The sequence below is a fragment of the Euprymna scolopes genome, chromosome 9, assembly GCF_053919585.1.
Source record: "Euprymna scolopes isolate OS-2025 chromosome 9, ASM5391958v1, whole genome shotgun sequence".
Lineage (NCBI taxonomy): Eukaryota > Metazoa > Mollusca > Cephalopoda > Sepiida > Sepiolidae > Euprymna > Euprymna scolopes.
In genome coordinates, this window is record NC_136490.1 from 165,762,185 (window position 1) to 165,783,156 (window position 20,972).

General features: G+C 35.0%; 1 protein-coding gene across 2 annotated transcripts in view; it reads left to right on the plus strand.

Annotated features, from left to right (window-relative positions):
- The window catches only part of LOC145284966 (translin-associated factor X-interacting protein 1-like), a 378,099-nt gene that overhangs the window by 292,095 nt on the left and 65,032 nt on the right, over positions 1 to 20,972 (plus strand). For both annotated transcript variants that reach the window (XM_080134070.1, XM_080134071.1), the window contains exons 11-13: positions 3,767 to 3,889; positions 11,202 to 11,360; positions 18,880 to 19,107. In XM_080134070.1, the coding sequence (XP_079990196.1) occupies positions 3,767 to 3,889; positions 11,202 to 11,360; positions 18,880 to 19,107 (510 nt within the window). The remainder of the gene's footprint in view (positions 1 to 3,766; positions 3,890 to 11,201; positions 11,361 to 18,879; positions 19,108 to 20,972) is intronic.

The following is a 20,972-nucleotide window of genomic DNA, read 5'->3' on the forward strand; positions in this document are numbered from 1 at the left end:
TTATCTCGTAGGATTAGTGAATCTCTTTACAAAGGCTTCCTTTCTAGGGCAATTGCTCTTGACATATTGAAGGCCTTCGATAAGGCATGGCATAAGGGCCTACTTTACAAGATGTTTTCTCAATTATTAAATCATTTCTCGCCGATAGGTTCATAAGAGTAGTGGTTGACGGGCAGAAATCAGAGGCCCACAGTATTAATGCTGGAGTACCTCAGGGGTCCATCCTGGGCCCAACTCTCTTCCAGATATACATCAATGATCTCCCAAAACACATACTTAAATCATTCGTTGACATCTATGCTGATGACACAACCATCTATGGCAAACCATCAAAGGCCGTAAATGACAAAGTTCTCTCTGATTCTCTCTCCTCTGATCTTGAGCGCGTGGTACAGTGGGGGAAGAGGTAGCTGGTTACTTTTAATGCATCCAAAACCAAGCTTCTATCTTTACATCATCAACGCTCTGATCCCCATCTGGCATCAATTGAAATAGATGGCTCTCGTCTTAGGGGGCTCCATGTTTTGAGAAGCTTCTGGGTTTGACCTTTACTCCTGATCAGAAATTGAACACGTACATCAGGTCTGTTGCCAAGGTCGCTGGGAAAATGGTGGGATCCTTCTACCGCTGCAGAAGATATCTCACTACTGATGCAATTCTCTATCTATATAAAAGCCAACGGAAATAATGATAAATCAAAGAGCCTTTCTTAGTTTTATTGTTATTTCCATGGCAAGTGCTCGTCTGAGCTCCAATCTCTGGTCCCCCCTCGCCAATCTTTCTCTCATTAATTTTCCCCACTCTTTATTTGTGCCTAAATCCAATCCATGAGCAGAGCTTCTTTCTTAGAAGTACACGACTGTGGAACTCTCTTTCGTTTGTCTGTTTCCTACCTGACTACAATTTGGATGTCTTCAAGTCCAACATAAACAAATTCCTGACAAACCGCTCTCTTAAGTAAGACACCCTATCAAAGACCAATACTAATGATTATTACGATACTATCTCATTGATTACTGTACACGCAATAACCTTTATCCCGAGTGGCTTCCGGGCCTTGATAAGTGGTGACCTCCATGTTAAAAAAAAATATATATATATATAACCATCTAAATAATTTTTACTTTTTCCAAAAATGTGTGGTGGCATGACATGGCCTTTGCTAGAACCACACTCACAATTTGAAAGAATTTGGTATTTATGATGGACACGAATAAAACTTGTACTAACACAGCATTTATGTCTGTAGATTAAATTAGAAGTATATATATTTTCATAAACATTCCCAAATTGGTCACCCATTTTAGTAATGACCAGGCTCAACGTTACTTAACTTTGGTGATCTGACGGGAACTGGTGTGTTAACGTGATTATGCTGTGAAAGATTAAATTGCATTATGTAGATTGATGTGTCCTGAAAAGGGTGGGTTGATTTGTTACTGTCAAAATCCTCTTCTGCTTCTGGGTGGCTTGATGACTTACCATGCAGTGGGAGGTAGGGTCCATCTGACCCCCTAACTGGATGGCCAGTTCTTGAACCCAGAAATAGAAGAGGATTTTAGCAACAGCAGTAGCAAATCTAACTGCCCTATTCAGGGCACATCAAACTATATAATACGATTTAATCTTTCACAACTTGGTTCTGCCTGTTTCTTCAACTTTACTCCAAATCTCTTCCCCAGTCTGTGCTCTGATTCCTGTAGTTTCAGCTCCTATTCTTGCTTCAGCTCTAGATCATTCTTGCAACACCTGCTCCGGCTCTTGCTTTCTCCTGCGACAAACTACTCAAATTCTATTGCTTAGAGAAAAAGATGATTAATTTCTCTTACAAATAAACCTATATTAAATCTTTATTATCATTTTAGATCTTAAATTTCAATTTTATTTGATATTTACTATTCGAATATTTTGCCAACAATTTATTAAAATTGTAATTTTAATAAAATCGTCTAACTTCAGCTTGTTATTCCCAATTAATCCAATGCAAGAGGTCAGAAGTTGATAGTAGTATTTAATGCTACGAATACAAAACTCTTTTCCTTTAACAATTATAAGAAACCTTTCTATGCACTGATTGCCATGGTTGATAGCAATATGCCAGAGTGTCTTATCTTCGAAATCCTCTGAGTAACATTCACGAGCAATAGGAATTGAAATAAATACATAGAAGATATATTTCAGTCTGCTGTTAGAAAGGTGGCTTCCTCGACCAGGCTAGAAAATTATTTTATATTATATTCCTTAAAATTGATCCCCCTCACCTTTATTATGTTATTATATAAATTATTTCTAATAATTTATGATATATTTAAATACAAAATTATAATTATGATACCCCACTAAAATATATGGATCTAGCATAAATCCCCTATTTCAAGTAAACCCCTCCCATAGTTATAACACATTAATACATATGATTAAATAAGTATCCTCTTTCAATCATTTATCCTATATTCTTCTCGAGAGTTTAGTTACACATATTGCACGCATATATTAAACCCTCCATTGCCGATATGCTCTACCCCTACCTTCATTATATAATAAAAGCTATACTCCTCCTATATCACAGAGGTAACTTTAGTTCACCCATTTCTTTCCCAAATAGTTTCAATATTTTATCTCTCACTGCACACTTATTTCGTTCCTAATGTAACTATTGCTAGATGTCGCATCCCTATAATGTTAAGTAGCATCTTCTCTCGTCTACTGATGAGAAGCATTAGACTTCCAAATACTATCAAGAGTTTTATATACCCATACTTGATGTATAATCCTAATTGAATACATGAATAAATCTGTATAGATCAGTATATATTTTAATATTGTCATTTCCTTATTTTATTGATATTCTGTCTCTTCTGTCTATGTCTGTCTGTCTGTCTGTCTGTCTCTCTCTCTCTCTCTATATATATATATATATATATATATACTAGCAAAATTATCTGTCGTTGACTGGGTTCAAAAACAGCCTACAGAAAATGGACTCTGATTTATGAAAGTATGATAGGTTATGAAAAGAAAGGGTTGTAAAGAGATAGCTTCGAATTTGGGGGTATCAAAAACAAAGCAAAATATGATGAAAGTAAAAATAAAATAGATAAACCCCATAATTTATTATATCATACCTGTTCACACTGAAACATCACAATATTCTGTGGATCTATATTAAAAAACCTTGTTAAACTTTGTGACATATTTCCATTCTAACGAACACCCCATAATTTTATTATACCATATTTCTTCAAACTGAAACATAATTATCAAGGTATGCTTACGCAGATAGATGTGAAAAGTCTTTATTAAAGTGTGTGCCTATTTCCATTCTATGGAAGCCAGGCGCGGACGCAGACCCCACAATTTATTATACCATCTCTATTTAAGTTAAAACATACTTATCAAAGTATTCTTATGTACATCTATATCAAAAACACTTGTAAACGTTTTTTGTAATTTTTTAATTTTTTACTTCCATACTTTGTGGACCAGGCACGAACGCAGACCCCACCATTTTAATGAACCACCGTTCTGCCAGATCAAACATACCCATTCCTGTGTCTCGATACATCTTCTATCATTATATGTAATCAGTTTTTTAAAATAGTCAACCATATAGGAGCCTATTCGTGACCAGACACACACACATACACACACAGACATTCAGCTTTATATATATATATATATATATATATATATATATATATATATATATATATATATATATATATATGTTTAATTGTTGTTATAATCTTTTTAATGTTATTTTCAGGGTTTAAATGAAGATGTCCCTAAATATTTGCAATATGAAGGTCGAATCCGTGATCGTCGATTCAGCAAAAGGGATTGTGCTTTATTAATCAAAGACATCTGGAAAATGAGGATGACTGATTTGGTGAGCAGAATTCGATTTATTTTCTATTATTCATCATCTAATATAAGAAATTGTAGAAAGAAAGTGGGACATGGTCACAGAAACAAGAATCAATTATAATTTTGATTATTGTCATGCACAGCATGTGGATCATTGAAAATGCTACATATCGACTTGTTGATAAAATTCACAATCTTTTCGGCAATCTAATCACATTTGGTATGAATAAACTGTAATCAGTCTATTACTTTTCGCACCACGTTTCATTTATAAATTTCTAGCAGTATTTTTTTCATTACCTTTAATAATAATAATAATATACACAATCATTTTGATGATTCTCTCATCAGTAGAAGATGTGATCCTTAATGACATGAGACTTGTAGCAAAGGCCAACCACCTGGGGAGTTTTAACTGAGGTTTAGAGGCTGCCCCGGCTCAATGATTGGGTAGCGCTATTACTCCAATCATCTTGGTGATTAGTTTAACGATTAAGAAAATAAACACAGGCAAAAACATATTAGTAATGACAAAGAAGAGAGGACGAACACGGATGAACAATTGTAAAACAGCGTTTGTACTTTATTGCATCATAGATATAAGAGGAAATAATGAAGAAGCATTGGGGGAATACGATTGATGATTTCTCTGAAAGTAGGAAGGCTGGAAGAACTGGGATGATGTACCTGGAGAGCAGTAGAAGCTGAAAACTGAATCGACCAAAATAAGGAAAACTAGAAACTGGACAACAACAAAATATATATATATATATATATATATATATATATATATATATATATACACACACATATATATATATATATATATATATATATATATATATATATATATATATATATAATAGCAGTTCAGCTCGGCTTTGCTCAGGCCCTATGTACTGTTAATAACTTTATATACATATGTATATATTAAAAAGTTTGCATATGTATGGTAATGCCTTTCTATATAATAGGCTTCCTTAACTACCATAAAGAAACGTTGCTAGAGACCGCAGAAGTCAAATTTTCTTTTACTTTAACCCTAATTTTGATCCCTTAACATTCATTGGTTTGGGCTCAAATCAAATTAAAATGTCTGATCCATATCGCAGTAACCTAGATCTAAAATTTCAAGTGTTTAGACCTAAAACTAGTGGAGGAGTTTGGTAGAATCTGCAAAGGTCAACTCTTTCAACTTTGACCTTTTGGCAGCCAAATTTTCTCCCAAAAACTGATTAAAAAGCTTGCCGAAAGTCTGAATACCCTTTATGTAAAATTGCAAATGTTTAGACCCAAAATTGGCTTGAGAGTCTGCTAGAAACTGCAAAGAGGCATTTTCACTTATATATATATATATATATATATATATATATATATATATATATATATATATATATATATATATATATATATATATATCGCAATTCGTGTATCGTCTAGTAGTATAAAATGTTCTTCTAATGAATGTATGTAAAAAGAATGTATATACGTTTGTATAAATGTGTCACAGTCACCTATCTGACGTGTGTATATATGTGTGTTCGTCTTATCTTATCTAGTTTTTCTATTGTTAATTGAATAGATGCGTGTATAACACTTACGGCAGTGTTGATATATTAACAGATACAGTTTAACAACAGACATGTAACGTTTACAATAGAAAAGGGACAAATAATAGTTCTCTGGGTTTTAACCTCGGGCCAATCTGAGAAACATACCTGGTCCATCTGTGATCTTGTTTGACGGAAAGCAGCAAAGAAGATTCATCCCAAAATCTTGGATTGTCTTTTCAGCAACTTTATTTACCGAATGTTCCCCAATTTGAAAGTTGCAAAGCTGGTCCGAGACTATCGCCATTTCTGATCCCCTCTATTTGGAAACCATCACGATCTGCAGACCGCCTCTGTCCCTCTCTCGACTCTAACTCTGTCTACTCTCTATCACTCCCGACTCTTAACTAAAAAATGATACTTGTCTTTCGAACTCTATCCTAAAGCCCACGTCATCTTAAGTAAGGACCCCTGGTGCAGTGGTTAGAATACTTGGAATAATCAATTGTAAAACATGATATTCTTCTGAGGGTTGAAGGTTCAATCGTTAGTGTGGGCAACTGAAAAATACAATTACGAATTACTTAGGACCTCTATCCAATCATGGCTAATGAAACAAACACACTACCCTCGTGAAGTAAATAAAGGATTCTGCTCAAAATCCATACAAATTCCCGAGTTCGACTGAAACATTCCCGAGTTCGACAAGATAGACCTGAAGAAGGTCGGAGGTTACATCGACTAAAACGTTATGAAAATCACACTCAAGATGAGAACAGTAGTCTGATGAATCCAAGTGATACGAATAACCAATCCTCATCTCAAAAATTCAGAAATGCCAAATAAAAAAAATAAGAAAAAAAAATCCCACAATTTTCAATGAATTTTTTTTGAGAAAATATTTAGAATAATTTACTACCTTTCTAAATGAATATTTTTACTTTTTTGCAAATAATGCACTGACATTACACAATCGGCTTTACAGTCATTTAAACATTCTTAAAGAGCATCAATTCTCTAATTAAATGTTTAGAAAATTTTAATTACTCTATTTTAGGCATCTACAATTCATTTTGCAACGATTTATAAAAGCTATCAAGTGTTTCTTGTCAAAGAAAATTAAAACAAAAAACGTTCTGAAGCTCATTTACGTACAATAGTACCTTTTCCCTTGACAACCATCTTACTTTTGTACGCAATCGTAAGCATGTTAGGAAACAATATCCTCACAAAGAAACTTTAAAATTCTGGCTTCGGCTGAATTTTCATGAAATTAACCATTTCATTCACTTAATTCAACACTTATTTTATTACGTGTTATTTTTTAATCTAAAACTTTGTGTAAAAAGCAATGAGTTCGCATCATATGAGAATTCTGTTTTTTCCACTAAAGATGTGAAACGTTTTTAGAGAAAAATGTAAAACCGTTTTATAAAACTAACCATTGATTAAGCTACATTGGTAAATATGGCCATGCATAAATGCTATGATGAGCCACATTTTTCGAAGTACATTGTAATTTTCTCGAAATTATCTTGATTTTTTTTCATTGTGGGTTACTGTTTGCATCATGAAATTAATTATAGGGTCTTAATCAATTACATGCATAAATGCAATTAATTTTACACGATAAATGACGTCAGTAGATTTATCGATTTGGATAGAAAGCATATTTTGAAATTTGTCTGTGACACTTCCTTGATAGTATTAGACATGTCAAAAATGTGAATTTGAATGTTTGAAGTTTGAACGATGGATTTTTCTAATTGCTAATTTGGCTTTAACGTCAAACGCAATTTTAATCATATTTTGCTTGCTGGATTACTGATTCCGCACGAACGTGAGATTATTATTTAAGATCAATAATTTATCCCACCTCATATGAAGCTAAATCGAGCTTTCTCGAACAGGGATATTCATGAGAAATAGCATCATTCCTTTCAGCAACAATTTTACTTCTGTGAGTGATATAAGCGAATATGTTTAGAATTTTTATCCTTGCACAACAACTTTCAGAACTTGATCGATCAACTTCTTTTTTTTAAACAACCATTTCACATGCGTTAGATAGCTTTAAGAAATTGACTTCCAAACTAACCTATCTCTGACCAGGGCTCTATTTAAAGAAAAATTAAATGTAATAAGTCTTCAGACGTACCTCTTCACCATACTGTATATCAATACTCTACGGTTGACTGGGATAGCTTCTGTACAGTTATAGCTTATCTACCTCTGCATTCCATGTTTGAAAAGGATGTGTCCTATATATTATCAGACCTAACCGAATGGTTAATTGTAGGCATATATCGATTCATACAATTAAAAAAAATTCCAACAAAAACCTAACAGCCAACCATGGTGCTCCCCAGAATGTGCTGCTGTATTTTCTCCTATAACAGACAACATGCTATGCAACATACAAATATCTGTGCGTGAAGTCGCCAAGCTAATCAAGAACCTTGATTCCAGTAAAGCAACTGGCCCTGACGGCATTCCAATTATAGTGTTGAAAAAGCTTCAACCAGAACTTACCCCCCATACTTACAAAACTGTTTAAGCGTTGCCTTAAGGAGAAGTGCTCCCCAATAGCCTGGAAAACCTCATTAGTATTTAAGAATTCAGGTGATAAGTCCTCTTCCTCTCAGTACAGACCAATAAGTCTCCTGTGTGTCATGAGTAAGTTGCTGGAATCCATATTAAATAGAGAAGTAGTCAATCACCTCAGCAGAAATAACCTTCTTACTGACATGCAATATGATTTCGGTTCTGCCAGATCTACAGCAGATGTGCTAACGGTTATATCTCCTAATCTACATCAATGATCTCCCAAAACACATACTTAAATCGTTCGTTGACATTTATGCTGATGACACAACCATCTATGGCAACACATCTAAGGCCATAAATGACAAAGTTCTCTCTGATTCTCTCTGATTCTCTCTCCTCTGATCTTGAACACATGGTACAGTGGGGGAAGAGGTAGCTGGTTACTTTTAATGCATTAAAACTAAGCTCCTATCTTTACATCATAAATGCTCTGATCCCCATCTGGCATCAATTGAAATGGATGGCTCTCGTCTTGGGGAGGCCCCGTGTTTTGAGAAGCTTCTGGGATATACCTTTACTCATGATCTGAAATGGAACACGTACATCAAGTCTGTTGCTGGGGTGGCTAGAAAAATGGTAGGATCCTTCTACCGCTCGAGAAGGTATCTCAGTGCTGATGCAATTCTCTATCTGTATAAAAGCCAAGTACGTCCAAGGACAGAGTACTGCTGCCACATCTGGGCAAGAGCTGCCAAAAACAGCCTATCCTGTCTTGACAGAGTACAAAATAGACTTCCTAGCCTAGTGGGGGGATGCACTTTTCTTTTCCCTGCAACCTCTCTTCCACAGAAGAGACGTTGCGAGCCTGTCTATGTTTTATCGTTATTTCCATGGCAAATACTCGTCTGAACTCCAATCTCATGTCCCCCCTCGCCAATCTTTTACGAAAAACACCCATATAGCTGAAACCTCTGCCAATAATTTTCCCCATTCTTTATCTGTGCCTAAATCAAAACATAGATTCCATGAACAAAGCTTCTTTATTTAAAGTGCACACCTGTTGAACTTCCGTTTGCTTGTTTCCCCACCTAACTTCAACTTGGAAGTCTTCAAGTCCAACATAAACAAATTCCTGGTAAACCGCCCCCTTAAGTAAGACACTTTATCAAATCTTCATTACTAACGATTACTACGATATTATCCCTTTGACTACTGTACACGCAATAACCCTTATCCCCGAGTGCCTTCTGGACCTTGATAAGTGGTAACTCCCATGTAAAAAAAAAAAAAAAATTGTCCCTACTTCTAACCAGAGTTCCCCCTTCATCTTGTAACAATGTAACATAATCTGGTACGGCATAATCACATTAGATCACAGAAGTTAAGCAAAGTTTAGCCTGGTCAGTACCAGATGGGTGACCAATGTGGAGATTCCAGGCGCTGTATGTTGAAGCATGTTCACACCTCCCTGCACGAATGAAGACAGAGACCAACTCGCTGCATAGCACCCTTACAACTTATGTCACTGATAGTAGCCCCTACATCAAAGTGGCACAGTGCCTTGTTTGAGGTGAAAATGCAAAAATAATTTTTTAAAATTTGATAAATTGGACTTTACTTGATTGAAATTTTTTTTTGTTCATTGTTTTTTTACTGTTGAAACTGAAACGTCTCTGTGTGAATAAACAAGGAGATTGCATGTATTAGGTTTCTGCTTTTCTACTAGAGATGTCAAACCCTTTATAGAACCAACCATTGATGGTGCGTCATCGGCACATATTATCGCGCATATATCACATTGTATGTCATATTATTTGAAGCATCTGATAATTATATCAGAATTACCTTGACCTTTTCTAGTTGTGAATAATTATTTGCAATATAGAAATTGATTAATTATGGCATCTTTTTAATAACACGAATAAATGCAATTCATTGAGCATGATTACTGATGTCAGAGGATTCATAAATTTGGAGAGAAACCATATTTTTAAATTTGGCTATTGCACTTTCCTCAATATTATCAGAGTATTATGGAAATAAAAACAGAAAGTAAAATAGTCGACTATTATGATCAGTATTATAATGATCGATTATTATGATTGTAAAAACAAAATGTAAGAAGAAATGTTATCGAAGCGAAATAAATATTCATAGTTGAAATAATTGCTGTGAACTTATATGAAGCTATTTTAGCTTTTTCAGACATTGCTATTTCTTAACTTGTCGACTTTTCATTGCATTTAATTGTAACATCCATTATAAATGTCCGACGCTTTTGCTATGAAGGCTAGGATGATTATTAGTAAGTTGTCTTTTAATCTTTAAACTATTGCTTCACTAGACAATGTTTGGTTGCTCTGTATTGCCAGTCCTATGGAATCCAAACTTCATTTTGTGGGGTTTTATTTTAACTTATATAATTATTATTCTTTTCTCTTTAGAATCTTGTCCACAATTAAGAACCTAAAATAGAATAAAATGCTAAAAATATCAAAGAGGATTTTTATCAGATTCAATCATTTTTTTTTTTGTTTCTTGTATCACAGCACGTTACAACATTTAAATATGAAACAAAAATTACCTACAAATTTCTTAATATTGTGAGATATATAAATGATATAGAGCATAATAAATGTTTACTATCGAATAATTCTAAATATCTAAGTTACAACTAACGATTCATTGTACGTTTTATTTATTCTATTTTGATATTTAAGCATTATTATCTTGTAATAAATAACACGGCTGTCAGTATTTATTTATATAAACAACAGTTATAATCTTAGGGAAGAGTTTTCCACTTAAAACAATTTGTAACTTCCAATTATAATCTCTTCATAACACACTAGCAATCATTCCGTGACTCACTAATGTGTCACGTCAGGGAGTTTGAGAAACGCTGTTCTACGTTGATAGATTAATTGTTAATTTTATGGCATATCAAACCTTTCCGGTTACTGAAATACAATACATATTACAAACAATTGTCTACAAATAATTGATCAATTTTTTGCCTATAATTTGATCAAAACTTGTTGATTCATGTTTTTTTTTTAATTATTTGTTGCATAATAAAATAGAACTAGTATGATTTAAATGATGTATAGGTGTTTAAATAGTCTTCAATTAACTTGTATTCATGTAGTCAAACAATAACTGCAATAGTTATATTGTTTGAAATCTTTAATGATTTTTAACATTGTTTTTTTTTTTGTTTTTTGTTTTTTTTAACAGGATACATGTTTTTCTGAATATGTAGATGCTTATCTAACCCATAACTTTCCAACGGAACTCATGAAAACTGAATGGGCCTACAATTTGGAAGACGCATGTAAACGATTTGCAGAGACGAACAAAAATATTGAGTTGTTTTGGCTCATCTTGAATGAAGACGTGAGTCATTCGATTTACCTGCTATTTTCGTTTTTTTTTAAGTGTTACTCAATTTAATGTCAAGGTACATTTAATGTATAAGGTACACATCTCTAATACACAAATCTGTCTGTAGGACAGGATCACCCTTTTTGATCGAACAATCAAATGTTATATTCGAGCCAATCTTTTAATTTTGTTGCCATAAACATCAGCTGACTTCTTCTGTCTACTTGAATCGCTTTAGTTTTTCATTTGGTTCAAAAGGTCCTTCAGTGAATGCCGTCACTAGTCTCATTTCTGTTTCACATCTAATTGGTCTTCTTTGCTCATCTTATCGTAGAGAGCCAGCACATCTCCACGGAGAAAGAGAAGACTTCCCTGCAACCTCTATCCCACAGAAGACATGTTGCGAGTTGTCTCTGCTTTATCGTTATTTTCATGGCAAGTGCTTATTTGAGCTCCAATTTATGCCCCCCCCCACTCGTCAAACTTTCAAAAGAAACACCCGTCTATCAATAATTTCCCCCACTCTTTATCTGTGCCTAAACCTAAACGTAGATCCCATGAACAAAGCTTCTTTCTTAGAACTGCAGACCGGTGGAATTGTCTTCCATTTGCATGCTTTCCAGCTGACTACAATGTGGTTGTCTTCAAGTCCAACGTAAACAAATTCTTGATGAGCCGTTCCACTTAAATTAACAAATTTACCGAATTTCCATTACTAACGATTACTATATTGTCCAATTGACTACTGTACACTCTTTAACCCTTATCCTCGAGTGTCGAGTGGCTTCTGGGCCTTGATAAGTGGTGATGCCTCTGTAAAAAAAAATACAACTCACAAGGTCTTGCACTTTCTGTAGCTTAGTTACTAATTGTACCTTTTTGATCCATGCAACCACATCACCTCCACTAAAGGTATCACATTCTTTCTCAGTTTCAGTTGTATTGATTCCATGATTTCTTCTGGCCGAAATAGTTTGTCGTTAAAAAATGTTACATTCGACACACTGCTGCCAAAAATTTTCTACTTCAAATCTCGATGTTCTACTGTCAAAACTCAACTTTAGATTTTCATATCCAACCGGAAGCATCTCATTTGCATGTTAGGTGACAATATCGCAAGCATATAAAGAGAAAAACACGGCAATTTTTTCTTTGTTTTTTTCATTCTTTTTGTCTACACAGGACTCTACAGACTGCATACAAACAGGTTTGTACACATAGTTATAGGTTTAAAAGCATAGTTACACATCATTAAAGCCAACGTTAAACATAACTCTGGTTATACATAACTCTGGTCTATAGTGTTGGCCACTGATACTGGTACTGATTGCCCATAACTATCTTGACTACTGTGCATGGCCTGCATTTATTCAGGATGCTGTGTGTTCTATGGGAGGATCTGGCTCAACCCATCCTAGATGAATGTCGTCAAGTCACTCAAGATACACATTTAAATTAGAATGAAATTGAATTATCATTTCAAAATAAATTATCAAGCATATGACGACGGAATACTGCAAGAGATTGGCATCACAAGTTTAATCATGGAGTTTAATTGTATTTGATTAAAATGTAAAAATAACTTGATTCGATGTTCTGAAGATGCATCTTGAAGTGGATATGATATTATCAAAGGAAAGAATCATAAAATCTTTCTTTAGAAAATCAATTAATTTTCTTCAACATCTTGTTAAGGAAAGATAAAGTTTGTAATGTTAAAAATTCCAAGGAAATAGTTTGGCTATAAATTAGTGTTGAGACGATAAATTAGAATCGGAAAAATCGGTGATAAAGTTTGTGTCTATTTTCTGATGCCAAAACGATTCTTTTAGTTGTCTTTGATTTGCTTTAGTTTAAAGCAAAATCTTCCACTGCTGGTAGTAATAATAAAATAAAAAAATATTGAATTTAAATTAGCAGTAAAACTAAAATCCATAGATCAACCCCACAAAATTATTTTTTTATTTTTTTATTTTTTTTTACACAGTGATCACCACTTATCAAGGCCCGGAAGCCACTCAGGGATAAGGGTTATTGCAAGTACATTACGTTAGTGTGGAGATTTGATGGAATGTTTACTTAAGGGGGCGGTTCATTAGGAATTTGTTAACATTAGACTTGAAGACATCCAAGTTGTAGTCCGGAGGGAAGCAGGCAGACGGAACAGAGTTCCACAGGCGTGCAGTTCTAAGAAAGAAGCTTTGTTCATGGAATCCGCGTTTTGATTTAGGCACAGATATAGAGTGGGGGAGATTTTTCACAGTGGATTCAGCTAGACGGGTGTTTTTCGTGAAAGATTGGCGAGGGGGGACCAGGGATTGGAGTTCAGACGAGCACCTGCCATGAAAATAACGATAAAACAAGGATAGACTCGCAACGTCTCTTCTGTGAGAGAGGGGTTGCAGGTTAGAGAAAAGGGCATACCCCACTAAGCCACAAAGTCTATTTTGTACTCTGTCAAGGCATGATAGGCTGTTTTTGGCAGCTCCTGCCCAGATATGGCAACAGTATTCCATCCTTGGACGTACTTGGCTTTTATATAGATAGAGAATTGCATCAGTAGTGAGATATCTTCTGGAGCGGTAGAAGGATCCCACCATCTTTCCTGCGACCTTGGCAACAGACTTGATGTACGTGTTCCATTTCAGATCAGGAGTAAAGGTCAAACCCAGAAGCTTGTCAAAACACGGGGCCTCACCCAGACGAGAGCCATCCATCACAATTGATGCCAGATGGGGATCAGAGCGTTGATGATGTAAGGATAGGAGTTTGGTTTTGGATGCATTAAAGGTAACTAGCCACTTCTTCCCCCACTGAACCACGCGCTCGAGATCAGAGGAGAGAGAATCAGAGAGAACTTTGTCATTTACAGCCTTTGATGTGTTGCTGTAGATGGTCGTGTCATCAGCATAGATGTCAACGAATGATTTAAGTATGTGTTTAGGGAGGTCATTGATGTAGATCAGGAAGAGAGTTGGGCCCAGGATTGACCCCTGAGGGACCCCAGCATTTATATTGCAGGCCTCCGATTTTTGTCCATCTACCACTACTCTTATAAGCCTATCGGAGAGAAATGATTTAATGATTGAGAAAACATTTCCAGTTATACCGTAGCTGGAAATCTTGTGAAGTAGACCCTTATGCCATACCTTGTCGAAGGCCTTTGAAAAAATATCTGTGCATGTAACATGTGTTTTTATTGTAATCTGGAACAAATAACAACTCTATAATTAAATATTTAAAGATTAAAGAATCGGAAGCAGTAATTGTATGAGAATCAGGGGAAATATTGGAATCATCCTATCCCTACTACTTATTCTCAGCATTAAATATTTTAAATTCTCTGATTGGCTGAAAGAAACTAGTGATTGCAGATTTTGTCCAATGAAAAGTCAATATGTAAAATACAATATTCATTCTGCTATTACTCTCAATATCTCCATTTCATCTATTCATGTAGCAATGAAAATATTGTTTCTATTTTTTTTATATTTGCGATGCCTGCTTCGATATTTCTCGCATCTTTTTTTTATTATTTCAACTTTTTGACAATCCTCAGTCAATTTTTGCAGTGTTAAGTTCGGTTCGTTTCTAACTTCGTAAGAACTCTGCACTCGATTTCCGCATCTTTTCCCGAGGTTAAACCCTGTGCAAAAACAAGGCATTTTAAATTGTCTGCTGTTAATTCAGACAACTTAAAGTCATCACAATGCTTGTTCATGACTGCCGCGTACATGGCAAAGTCGTCATTATCGTCTTTGGTCACATTCAAACATCTCCATCGTTTATGAAAAAGAGACGTTTTCAGGGAGAACAGTTCTGTTAACAGATTTATCTTCTCATTGAAGCGATAAATCCGCAATTTTCCGTGGCAAGATGCAATCCACAAATGTTCAGTCGTTTCAAGTTTTCGCAGCAGCAGTCTGGTCTTCTTCTGGTCAGGCCAGTTACCACAGTCGATATTGAAAAAGTCTTCATATCTCCTGAAATGAGCTGCAAATGATTTTTCATCTTCCTCGTACTTAAAATTATCTATTGCGGACCATATTGTATTTTGAGAAAAAGCTGAATCGCTTTCAGAGTGCGCGTTATTCTTTGCAATTTCTGCAAGTAATTCTTCTGTTCTTAATTGACGTTCTGCAAATAGTTCCTCTGTACGTTGTTGGCGTTCTGCCAATTTTTTGTGTAACTCGGCTGACTGTTTTTTAGCTTCGGCTGCTTGTTTTTGTCATTCCTTTTGATGGTCGTCTGTTCCTTGTAGACATCGGCTGATTCAATTTGCACCTTAGTCAAATGAGCTAACATCCATTTTGTCTGGTTGGAATTAGCAATTTTAAAATGTTCGTTGTCTAGTTAGAAAAATGTTTGTCTAGTTGAACTTAACAAAACGTTTTGATTTTTCCTCAAACAAAGCAAAAAGAAAAAATATGAAGCTAGGGAAACAGTTAATCGTTCAAACCAAACAAAAAAAATCAAGTATATATTTCCCTTTGAAAAAAAGAAGATAAAAACAACGATTTACTTTTTAGTAGAGAAAAACAGCGACAAACATTTTTTTACAAAGTAAAGATTTACCTTTTTAGTAGCGATAATTTTTTTTCTTTTTTTTTACAATAAAGATTTACCTTTTTAGTAGCGATAAATGTTTTTTCTTTTTTTTTCTTTTTTTTTTTTACAAAGTAGAGATTTACCTTTTTAGTACCGATAAATTTTTTTCTTTTTTTTTTTTTTTACAAAATAAAGATTTACCTTTTTAGTAGCGATAATTTTTTTTTCTTTTTTTTTTTTACAATAAAGATTTACCTTTTTAGTAGCGATAAATGTTTTTTCTTTTTTTTTCTTTTTTTTTTTACAAAGTAGAGATTTACCTTTTTAGTAACGATAAATTTTTTTCTTTTTTTTTTTTTTTACAATAAAGATTTACCTTTTTAGTAGCGATAAAAAATTTTTTTTTACAAAGTAAAGATTTACCTTTTTAGTAGCGATAAAATTTTTTTTCTTTTTTTTTTATTTTACAAAGTAAAGATTTACATTTTATGTAGCGACGAACTTTTTTCCCAACTCTTTTTCGTTCCGTAATTGTCTGTTTTTTTAAGGTCAATTAACAGTTGTTAATCGGATTTTTTTCCGCGAGTCCTTCAGTCGCAAGTATTATGCTACATTTTCTTAAGCGTGATAAACATTTGAGTTCAACATCGTTAATGTTTTCAGAACATTATTTTGGACGTGACTATGTTTCTTGAATCCAATGTCGTCAGTGTTATGGGAACACTGTTTTAGACGTGAATATGTATCTCGAACTCAATGTCGCCAGTGTGTTATGAGAACACTCTTTTAGACGTGAGTATGTATCTCGAATCCAATGTCGCCAATGTTATGGCTCGCAAGTAGTCACAAAGAAGAACAGAACAACGGAGTCAGTTAAAACATGTATTACATAAAAAACGGAAAAGGTTACAAAGGAAAGGTTACAAACGAAAAGTGTATGTAATTCACCGAGCATGTGAGCGTCGCTCTGGAATTAGATCCCCCGCCTGGGATCGTCATGCATAAAGTTTATATGGACGATGGATTAGTCCATTTGGAGGGTGGTTCACCCACAACAATAACAAACATTTGAAAGTCTTAATTGAAGCCAATCCTCACAAAACCACGCGAGAATTTGCTGTAAACTCGAGGTCGATTACTCAACAATCGTTCGCCATTTAAAACAAATCGGGAAGTCAAAAGAGTTGGATAAATGAGTGCTGCATTAATAGAACGATAATAAAAAATTCGTTGTTTAGAGGTGTCTTCTATGCTCCTTCTACACAATACAAACGACTCATTTCTCGAGAAGATTGTGACCTGTGATGAGAAGTGTATCCTCTATGACAACTGGCGATGTTCGGCACAGTGGTTGGATGCTGGAGAAACTCAACAACACTTCCCAAAGCAGAAATTGCACCAAAAAAAGGTTATAATGATTGGTTATTTGCGGTCGGTCTCATCCATCACAGCTTCTTGAATCCAGGCGAAACGATTATGGCAGAGAAGTAATGCCAACAAATTGACGAAATGCACCAAAAGCTCCAACGTATGTGCCCAAGATTTGTCGATATGAAGGGATAAATTCTCCTTGATATTAATGCTCGCCCGCATGTTGCTAAACTGACCCTGCAGAACCTGAACGAATTGGGCTACAAAACTCTGCCTCATTCTTCATATTCACTGGACCTCCTGCCCACCGATTATCACTTTTTTAAGCATCTCGAAAATTGCCTGCATGAAAAATGCTTCAAAAGCTGAGATGATGCCAAATCGGCCTTCAATGACTTCATCGCTTCTAGAACTCTGGATTTCTATATTAATGTGATAAATAAACATGTTTCTCATTGGCAAAAATATGCCGATTCTAATGGTTCTTATTTTGGTTAATAAAGTTTATTATGAAAGTTGAACTTCAAAAAATGACATTATTTTTGCACTAACCTAATAACTATTTTATAAACGATAAATAGGTGGGGACGGTGAATCTTAGGGGATATTTTGCTCTTAACGATTATAACATTTTTCATTTCAGTAATGATTGTTGATCTGTTTCGCACCACTTCAACAGACACATTGTTCTGAAACCTGTTTCTCTGTCAACAACAACTATGATATCATTCTTTTACTCTAAATGTTATCATAACCTGATATCTTTACGCATCATCTTCACTGGAAAATGTTTATTTTTCAAACTCTATATCATTTCTGTCTGCGCCTGATTCAACAGTTATTAAGAGTAATACTGGTTAATATAATAGGATCATCAATTATTTAATAATTAAACTTCTATAAAAAGCTGAATTCCACACCTACAATATGGATACCAATTGTAAGAGTTTTGTATCAGCTGAAAATGTAGGGTTTCATTGATAATTATTTGAAAAATATTTGTTTTGAAAAAAAAATCTTTTAGAGAAGGTTTACTTGTTACATAGATGGAGTCAAAATGTTTGAAACTGCAAAGGGTCATATAAGAACCTGAGATTAGAGGGAAGCGATGTTTTAAATAGATAATTACGTCAATCAGTGAGACATGATTAGAAAACAGGTGGCCATGAGTGGATGTTTTTTTCTGAATAAAATGAAACTCCTGCTGATTTTTGTTGTTGTTGGCAGCATTCATTTGTTTTGTTTGAATAAAATGATTATTGTTGGCATTCGTGTCTCTGATATCTTTCTTATCAACACTTGGCACACCAAGGTGCTCAGCCCGTATCAGTAACCATTGGCCCAGTATTATTTCCCTGCTGATGCTGATTGTGATCATCATCATCATCAGTTTTAAATATTCTGGTAATAATGGCGCACACACATTATTGTTGAATATTAAGTTTTGCAATTTTGCGTTTTAAGAGTTAAAATTGTTTTGAACAATTTTAAAAGCCCAATTTGTGCAAATGATGGTATATTTATTTGTAAATAATATAAACATTGCTTGCATGTTGAATGTGTGTCAATGATTATATGCATAATTATGCCTCTATTATTCGCTTTTTTTCAGATGGATGAAAATGTCTACCATACACAACTTACTGTCATCACAGACTTGATGAAATATCTTTCTGATTCAGTGCTTCCTGGCAATGCAATGACATGCAATGAATTCCACGAACATTTACAGACATTCCTCAATCCTAATGATTCAGAAATAATTTCTTCTCTCGTCAAAGTTGCTCTACAAGAATTGGATGCGGAAGAAGAAATCAATATCGATCAGCTGTTCTTGGAGGTGAGACAGTTTTTTTTTAATTATCATAGGAAAACTTGTCTTCTATATGTTTTAACATGTCATTTAGTTTCGTAATTTTCAAGTGTTTCTTATTTTACTCAATGTCAGTTACGTGAAGTTCATAACAATGTACAGCATGTAACGATAAAATTGTCGCCATAGAAAAGACAACATGATTCCATTTACGTTTCGTGAAAACCAGTTTTTTTCTGTTGTTGCAAACTATGTACTCGTTGGCCAGTTGGGTACACATCCCAAGAGCGATAGGAGCCTTCTATCAGGTCTGAAAGTGATAAAATATTCAATGAGCAAAATCAATGTTGCACTGCTATGCAACTCATACTCTCTATTGATCCAACTTATGACAACAGGACCATTGCTAGCATCCTCAAAATGTAAATCCAGACAATTCAATGCTTGAGGGCACAGCTCAATGCATTGGATGACCCATAGTTATGGTCTTTGGTGTGGTTTCAAGTGAGGGCCACATCTTCGAAGGCTTGATAACCAACACTGAAGTGTACCTGGATATGCTGAAGAGTGGGTGAATTCCTGGTGTAATCAGGTGGCCACTGACAGACCCTGGGTGTGGCAGAAATACTCAGCGCCGGCCCACAAATCCAAAGAGATCCAGGCTTAGCTTCAGAAGCCATGCTATGATTTTGTATACTTCTATCACTGTCCTCCCCCCTCCCCCGATCTGATCCCATTGGACTACTTCATTTGGTCATGCATCGAGTACATCACCACCATAACCTCCTACAACACCAAAGCCAACCTGATTGCTGCCATCCACCGAGTATTCACTGAGCTTCCACTGACGTTTGTGGAAAAAGCATGCTCCCAGTTCCGGACCCATATAAAGGAGGTGATTGAGGCTGAAGGCAGTTATATTGAATAGATGTCAGCTCTACAACATAATCAAGTTACCAGAATTTATTTTTTTCAACAAAAGTTTTAAAATGAAGCTGTCGTGTTGTTTTCGTTAGGGTGACAATTTTATCAGTCTATCAGGCATGTGTCTGTGATGATGTCTAAAAATGAAACTTTGTAGAGAAATAATATGACAATGATGCAATGACTTTGTAAGGTGAGTCTAATTGGCAGGTTTATTTCTGTTGTCTTTATAAGAAAATGAAATGTGGACAGTATCGTGCAGACGACTAACAGCTGATGGTGTCACCATGTTGAAAAATAAATGAGAGTAAATGAGTTTACAAGGTTTAGGAAAAAGTGCTGAGGTAAACTTGATTAAAAGAGGTATAAATAAAGATCTAGCCAGATATAAACTAATTTTGAAGTCAATTTTTAAAAGATGTCCAACACGCCAGCATGTCAAACAGACGCTAAACCAAATGATGCTTGAAAAACTTTAACAGGCATGACAGGAAAACAAACGAACACATATCTAAAGAAATGGCAAAAACACTAGAGGATGACCTCCAATCTGTAGTGGAATGGGGACATAAATGGATGGTCACATTCAATGCTGCCAAGACTAAACTGGTTTCATTCAATAACTACAAGAAACCTTCTCTGCCACCAATAGCAATGGCCAGTGACTCCCTGTCTGAGAGTACATCTTTCAAACTGCTTGGCCTTACGTTCACAGGAAACATGAGCTGGAACAATTATATTGAAAACATTGCCAGGGCCGCTGCAAAAAAGGTAGGCTCTCTCTACCGTTCTAGAAAACTACTGACACCTGAAAGTATCCTGTACATCTATAAGGCCACCATTCGCCCATGTATGGAGTATTGTTGTCACATTTGGGCTAGTGCATCTGCTACTAGTCTCTCGCTCCTAGACAAGGTTCAAAAAAGAGTCGCCAATCTGATAGGCCCTGAACTGGTATCTAAGCTTCA